The 7,978-nt window shown below is 40.2% G+C and overlaps 1 protein-coding gene across 2 annotated transcripts; it reads right to left on the bottom strand.

Annotated features, from left to right (window-relative positions):
• Positions 1-82: 82 nt before the first annotated feature.
• LOC118289171 lies at positions 83-7,719 on the bottom strand. 2 transcript variants are annotated; one of them, XM_035615964.2, is made up of 6 exons: positions 7,584-7,719; positions 3,795-3,893; positions 3,485-3,656; positions 2,293-2,416; positions 2,135-2,203; positions 83-1,162 (listed from the first exon to the last, which is right to left on the bottom strand). In XM_035615964.2, exons 2-6 carry the CDS (start codon positions 3,867-3,869, stop codon positions 787-789), a joined length of 816 nt encoding a protein of 271 aa, XP_035471857.2. In that variant the 5' UTR covers positions 3,870-3,893; positions 7,584-7,719; the 3' UTR covers positions 83-786. The 2 variants fall into 2 exon arrangements, with proteins under 2 accessions (XP_035471857.2, XP_035471858.2); XM_035615965.2 differs by having other exon boundaries at positions 2,135-2,200.
• Between the last annotated feature and the right edge of the window lie 259 nt (positions 7,720-7,978).

Here is a 7,978-nt window from a genome sequence, read left to right as displayed (position 1 = left end):
CCGAGCTCTGCTGCCGCTGCAGAGCAGCCGTCGTTAGCGTGTTCGTGTTCATCCGTCCGTACGGAAGAAACCACAACGATGATGATATTCACATGTCAAAGGACCTACTTGTGTGACGTATCAGAGTTCTATTCCTCTGACTTCTCTTTATTTCGTAACTCCCGCTAATACATATACAAATTAGAAACTAATCTGAGCTCAGAACGAATTAATCAAACATAGTTTTACAGCTATAGACATGAGTAAATAAAAACTCTTTCCAGAGCGAGAGGAAGATCACGGATAGTAAAGACGTATTAAAGTAAAATGAAAGAGACATAACATGGCGTACTTTTTTTAAAATTCAAAAGATACAATAATACTTCACTGACAAGTCACGCGAGTAAACACAAACGTTGACAGAGCGTCACAGTCTCAGAGTTTTGTTACATCTCGCAAGACGCGCTGCGGTAAATATAGCACACTCTCAGACAGAGACAGAGTGTTGCCATGGAGACAGCCATTCTGTGAGTGAGATGATGACGTTATTCTTAGACGGGGTTTTTGGGGACGACATGCACTGACCACCTGTTGATCTGTGCAACGACGAGTAATCTCCTCGACGTTGAGCTCCTTGAAATAAAGACACGGTCTACGACTGCATGATTCGACTGCATGCATTTGAAAACTACTTAGGATTAATCCTCTGGGAACAATGAACGTGTGCACTGAATTATATGGAAAAACAAACAGAAGTTGTTGAGGAGTTTCAAACCAAAGACAAACCAAAAACACCAGACTGTTGTGTCACTCATCGACAGGGTCCAGTCGTCCTGGCAGCGAGTCCGGTGTGGACCTGAAGTAGTGGTCACAGTTGAGAACGGGACAGTCGGTGAGCTCCAGTCTGTAGTCGTAGTACAAGGTTTCCTCTGGGGGAGTCTTCTCCGGGCCTCCTCCGAAGCCACACTCCTCCAGGGAGCGCTCCGGGGGGAGGCGGGCCTCGTCGTCGGTGGGCGCTCTGCTCCGGAACACCTCCAGCCGGGAGGTCTGGATCCCGACCCGCTCCCGGATCATCCCGATCAGACGGACAACTCTGCAGCTGCTCGACAAAACCACCTGGAAGTTGGCGGGATGGTCGTCGCAGAGGTCGAAGGGGATCAGTCGGACGCTCAGACGGACGAACCTGAGTGTTGGCGACAGGTTCACATCATGAAGAATCAGGTTTGTGTTTTCAATAACAGCATCTTTTGAACCAGTACCTGAACACAACGCGATCTTATATTCAATAAAACATACAGTATGTAACAATGATTCACGCCAGAGGGCCCAAGAAGTTCACTACGACTTCTACCTCCAGCGGTCTAGAGGTAGAAGGTTTATTTTCTTCATCAGGTCATTAAAGTTGGAGTCTTTTCCTTTAGTTGCTCTAACAAACTCCAGCGAGACACTGAACCCCACGTGGCAGCTCCTGCAGCGACACACACGCACTAAAAAAAACAATTACCTCCAGCAGCCAGATCAGAATGCGGCGACGCCACCTGTCGGAGGTCGCAGCGAGGTCTCCTGTGTTTGCCAAGCTGCTGGGTCGACGAGCCTCCTGGAGCTGTGAGGCGATTTACTGCCGATAGCTGAAGGTCAGAAACAACTCTCGACTGGTTAACCTCCGACATGGAGGCTCGACCGCTGCCGCAGCACGGAGACGACGGAGTCTGTTTGGGGACATTGTTTTTTTGACGTCTGTCTCGCCTTGTGGCCTCGGTTTATTTTACACCATGTTGCTGTTCCTGCAATTTACTTTTGAGATTTTGTGAATTTCAGACGTCAGTCCCTTTACTTGATTCAAAGGTTTTCCAGCCGAGGGGTCTGGGCCCCTCCGCTGGGTCAAGAGATAAATCCAAGTGGTTGTCAGATAATTAATGGGAAAGCAACAGAAAAAAATATATTTGTTGAGCTGCAACAAACGGTTAAATAATCAATGAGTTGATTGAAAAATGGTTGATTGGCAACTCATTTGGTAAGTGATTATGAAAAAGTGACAACTATAAAGTCGCCCTTGACATCAGACAACTGTTTTCAGTTGTTCTATGGACCAAATTAATTATGATTATAAATCAAAAATGTCATTGTTTTTAATTTGTGATTGTGTACGAGGTACCTGTCTTTGTCAGGGTTTAACAGCTGATCATCACGGCGTTTCGAACTGGAGACGTCGACCTCTGTGCTGCTGTGAACCGGAGCAGAACACACACCTCAGTTAATTAATAACAACAATATATATATATATATATATTCAAAGTAAAAGTTAAGTTTTACCTTAATCTCTGTAACTGTCTCTTTAAGTCTTGGTAACTGATCGTGTTGTTGTCGTTGGTTTTCAGCAGCTCGGTCAGCAGGCGGAGCTGCAACTGCTGACAGGGGGCGCTCAAGGTCGTCAGACCTGCAACCACAAGACACGAGGGTCGGTGACGTCAGAGCTTTTCACACGTCTGACATGTCTCATAACCAACTTCGACATTTCAAATCAATATTTTAATGATAGGAAAACCTTTGAAACCACATTTAAACTCTTGCCTGAAACATACATTTACAAAAATCTGATTAGCTCATTGGCTAACCGTTTCAACGATTTGTTGCTAATGATTTCAAACGTTTAGTTGTCGACTTCTACCATTACTTTTATATTTTATTATTTTATACTATTTATCCATTAGTTCTAGCTAGCTAAACTCTTTATTTAGTATAACTGCTGCTACTACTAACATCACTACTTGTTTAGCTAACGCTTTCAACGGTTTGTTGCTAACGATTTCATTCATTAGTTTTTGTTGTCTATTTCAAACATTACTTTTATGTATTTTTTATTTTACTATTTTAGCTAAACCATTAATCCTTAGTTATAGCTAGCTAAACGGTTTTATACTATTACATTCACTACTTGTTGAGCTAATGATTCCAACTGTAATCAATTGTAGCTGTTTAAAAAATTACTTTTTTAAGTTGTCCTGCATTTATTTGTTAATCAACCGTTTGATTAAAAGCAAAGATGTTTAGTTTATGTTCACTTTGCCCAGTCTGGACCCCAGAGCTGCAGTTCATTGTCGCACAGGTCTGAGCTTCCTCAAACGTCTTTCAGGACAAAAGTCCAGTTTTCTCGGTGCGTCTGAAGTTTGACGGACAAAAGGGAACATTGTCCTGGTTCAGCTTCCCCAGAGCCAGCTGCTCTTATCTGTGAGGGGAAATGAGCCACTGCTTCCTTTATCAAAAGTCTGATTCACAGTATACTTCAACACGACCACACTGTGGCGTTCGGTTCAACACTGACTCACATATCTCCTTCTAATCTCTTGTTTCCTTCCAAGATTATCTTTATCTGACAGTCAAAGAGGCGTGAACTGAGTTTTCAACCTCAGTCCTGACAGATCTTTGGCCTACAATCCCAGGAAATATGGTAACTCGTTTCCCACAGATTTGGGGATGATGGTGTTGTAGAGAGAAGATGGATTACCAAGCTCGAAATCCTTCAGGTTGACGGATCCACTTTGGTCTTTGTCCTCGAGACTGAAGTGCTGATCAACCTGTTGCTGATGATCAGAAAACCACTGAGTCATCTGATCCAGAAAACCCTCAAACTCCGACCTGTTGGACCTGAAGGCCTCGCAGGATTTCTCCATGGAAACCTATGAAAATGTTTTATAGAGTTTATACGTGATCGAAACACTCTGGGTTTTGCATCAAGAAAATGATTCCTTTCAAACCAGATTTTATTTATCCTCAAATATCCCTTTAAAAATGTGATACTTTGTGGATTCTCGTACTTGGTTTTTCTTCGTCCGCTTGTCTTTGGCAGGTTTTCGCAGCCGCTGCTTTTTCTTTTTGGTGTTGGTTGGCATGTTAGGACCAGGAAGGCAGCAGTTCTGTGTTTACAGGAGATAATGAAGTTGATGAGGTCAAAGTATCAGTCGTCCGACATCAATTACAAAGAGTTAGACAAGTCTTCCCTTCCAAGTCCTACTGGAAAGGGAAGAAAAAACAAAATAGGGAAACAAATATGGCAAAACCAGACTAAAAGTTAGTACGGTGATGGTTCATCTCATAAAATGTCATCATCAAACCATAACTCTATTGAAGCTGTTAGCTTCTTTTAGCCATAACTTCACATTACTTTTAGCTAGCTAACGATTTCATCTGTCGCCAGCTTTAGTTGTTTATTTCAACCATTATTTAGGTAAATAAGTTCATCCATTAGCTTTATCTAGCTGATAAACTGCTTACAGCTTTAACTGTTTATCTTTAGTTAATGGTTTCAACTGTAATCAGTTTTAGCTATTTCAAGTTGTAGCCTACTTTTAGCCAACTACAATTTGACCCTACTTAACAATTTGTCTGTTACTTTTAGCTCCTGCTTCAACTGTAGCTAACAATTTCAACTGTCACCAACCTTAGTTGTCTATTTCAACCAATATTTAGTCTAAAGAGTTTATCCATCAACTTTATCTAGCTAATAAACTGTTCATAACTACTTCAACTGTTTATCTAAAGTCTTTAGTTAATGTTTTCAACTATAAGTAATTTTAGCTACTAAAAGTTGTAGCCTAGCTAACTACAATTTGATCTGGCTAACTTTTAGCTCACTGCTCCACCTGTTTATATTGTGTTTAGCTAACGCTCACAGCTGTAATCATTATTATCTATTTTCCAATTACTTTTCTTACATTACTTTTAGTATTTCAACATTCATCCACTAGCAAACTTTTAAAACTGTTTTACTTTTATCTACGTTTAGCTAACCCACTGTATTTGACCTTTCTTTCTATTTAGCATAACTGTTACTTTTCTGGATAATACCGGCTCCGCAGCTGTTGAATCTTTTATAATATGCTTTTTTAATTCTTTAGTATTTAAATGAGTAAAGTAACTATGTAACTACTTTTATTTAAAATACTCTGCTCACTTGGTAGAGTTTCAATGGAGTGGAATATTCTTTTGATTCAATTTTTTATTTTCAGTACTTCATTTCTACTCGTTTCATAGATGTACGTCACGTGCTGGTTGGGAATCATCGGACTAAATTATAGGACTGAACCTGAACACGGTTTATTTGAAGTGGGTTTTTTTGTTTAGTTTTTACTTTCTGTTTATCTGTGAAAAGTTGAGGCAGATGCTCTGGTTTATGATCCAGTTGAGTGATTAATGCTGCTCAACTGCAGCTCTGCCTCATTCCTGCAGCTGAGTGACAGCCAGAAGGAATAGCCCTGATGGTTTCGCGATGGCTCATCCTTCCTGCTCATCGAGAACAATGAAGGCAGGAAACCAAGGCACGGTGACCAGTCAGGCACGAGGCCGGTGACTGTCCCACATGGCCTCCTGGGTCCCAGTCCACGTCCCAGTGTCGGGGCTGGGAAGAGGATTCCTGAGACCGAGCCCCGCCTTCAGAATCAGACAGGAAATCCCGTCTGGAGACCGAGGTACGTGTTGGACTGGAGACGGACCTGGTGGGAGGCAAGTGGCCGCTCAGCGTGACGTCACCCGTTGGCTTGTGAGTCAAGTAGAACTTTGCTTAGTTTGATTTGGACCATAATGTACAAAATGAACGTGGTGCTGTATTGAAGAACACAGCTCTTACACTTCAACAGTTTGAAGTGCTTCTGTTCAAACTGCAGGTCTCAGACAATATCTGACTCGTAAACAATTCGCATTTTAATTGATTGACCATGTTTATACCCGCACTTTCCAAATGAATATAACTGTAAATGCATCAGCGCACTGACATATATTTTACTTCCTGAAAAGTACAGTACCTGTGTTAACGAGTGGCTAGATATAACCTAATCAGCATAGTGGGCTTAGGGGTCAGGGGTCAGAGGCCCTGTATGAACTTTCTTGTTTAGGAGTCGTGGAACATGGACGCAAAACAAGTACAAAGAGACACAAAAAGACTTGTGAAAGGGATTTAAAATGACCACAAAGTGTCATAAAACTAAAGTAAAGAAATGCAACATGACCACCGAGAGACACAGTACGTCCGTAAAGACGCAGAAAATAAACACAAAGCGACCGCAAACAGAAAGAAGGAGACAAAAGAGACACCGGCCCCAAAGAGACGACCATGAAAAGACACAATTGGTCCATAAAGTCACCGCACACAAACAATTACACAATAAAAAGTTGAAGGACAATATACCCCAAGAAACATGGTGGACAAAAGATGGACATTCTCAGAATATTTATCTACCAACTTGTGGAGATTGAAAATGAAGTGATGGTGCAGTTTGTGCTCGTACGCAGAAGTATAACTTGAAATGTGCAGAAATTTAACGTCCAAAACACTTTGAACGCAACTGTTTTGACCTGTTTCCTCTGAGAGAAAAAGCCCGTGACACTTGTTTCCTGTTGTAAAGTCCCTGAGTCTCGTGCACATTCATTCTCCTGCAACAGTCCGATCACTTCAAATAGATTTCAGGTTTTCACCAAGCGCTCCTCCTTGGGACGGAGGAGCACAGGTGCGCTGCTGGTATGTGGGGGGCCGGGTGGGGGCCGAGGACGGGGGCTGACATTTTATTACTCCGGGTGCCAACGTGTGCACTGATGCAACACGAGACTCAAGAACACATTCCGACAGTCGCTCACACGGACTGATGGAAAACTCTGGAAGAAGAGTTGACGAATCCTTCGACAAGTTTAATATCCCGATCAATGTTTTAATCATAATAGTACTTGAATAACCAAACATGAAAAGCACAGGCCCCTGTGAGAGTTACTGTCGTACAAGTGGAGCTTTTTAGAAGTATTTTAAACATTGTTGGGTATGAAGGAATATTTTCATCATTTAAAAAATAATGTGATTTAATAAACGCTTAGTCTCTAAAAAGTCAGAAAATGGTTAAATAAAGTGTTCAGACATTTTCTAAAAACACATATTCAATTTAAAATGATTTAAAACAAAGTATAGCAGCAGAAATGACTTTTAATGATTATTGTTTTAATAAATCAATTGTTTGATTAAGAGTTTGATTTAAATCGGTGTTTTTACCTTTTCTTTCAAATCTTGATTCGTCGCATAAATGTTGAAACAATACATATTTATTATTTACCTCTGATATGTTCTGAGAACGTGCAGGTCTTGGGAGAGTTTAAATATCATTGGATTTTCTCAAAAGTAAAATAAACGTTGTAAATAATATTTAATAATCTTTTAAGATGAATAATTTGATCTCATATAATATTTTGATATTAAAGTCATATTTTTTTCTTTCTTGCAGGAGAGTTAAATCTATAATACTTGTGTTGCGGCGCCCTCTGCTGGAGTAAAAGGGAACTAAAGAGGAGAAGAATGGTTTTGTTCCTTTATTAATAAAAAAAAAGATTCAACAGATTCAGTTTGTTTTAAATCACTTTTCATGTCAACGTGAACATAAAGTTTGACTCAGTTGAATCAAAAGTAACGTAGAACAATTCAAAACTGTATCAGAGGAAAAACAATCTCCCTATTTTTATTTTTTTGTCAGAAATGTGTTTATTGAGTCACAAAATAACTAACTGTACATAAACCAATGAGTTCCTCCAGATATTTCTGATAATAATAATGATTGTAATAATAATCTTACCTTCAATAATTAAAGTTGTTTCTGCTCTGGTCTGGAGTCGAATCACTGTGTTGACCAGTTGCCATGGTAACGGGGAGTGGCGATAAAGCTGGTGTGTCCACTAGGTGGCAGCGACACTGATGTGGAATCAGAGAAACTGTTTCATAAACCAAATGATCTTATTATTCTTACAATGTTTGTGTCGGTGAAAATGACTCAGTTCTATTTTCCTTCAGTCTATTTTCTTTTCAGTGACTTTTACATGAGACGATACAGAAGGTTTTAAAAAATGAACCAAAATACTGTACATACATAACTCAATATGGACAAATTCATCACAAGCATCATGAAAAGTGCATCACTGATGCACTAATTCTTGTTTCTCAGCGTTTTGATTTCTGCATCATTTTCCAAAC

Source organism: Scophthalmus maximus, chromosome 17 (genome assembly GCF_022379125.1).
Source record: "Scophthalmus maximus strain ysfricsl-2021 chromosome 17, ASM2237912v1, whole genome shotgun sequence".
Taxonomy (NCBI): Eukaryota; Metazoa; Chordata; class Actinopteri; order Pleuronectiformes; family Scophthalmidae; genus Scophthalmus; species Scophthalmus maximus.
Note: the sequence above shows the minus strand (reverse complement) of the source record. Positions and strands in the feature narration are given on the sequence as shown.

Coding starts and splice junctions, on each gene's coding strand:
- LOC118289171 (XM_035615964.2), bottom strand. CDS start 3,869: ATGCCAACCAACACCAAAAAGAAAAAGCAGCGGCTGCGAAAACCTGCC. Junction 3,657..3,794: donor AGCGGACGAAGAAAAACCAA/GTACGAGAATCC, acceptor ACATTTTCATAG/GTTTCCATGGAGAAATCCTG. Junction 2,204..2,292: donor AGACAGTTACAGAGATTAAG/GTAAAACTTAAC, acceptor TCCGGTTCACAG/CAGCACAGAGGTCGACGTCT.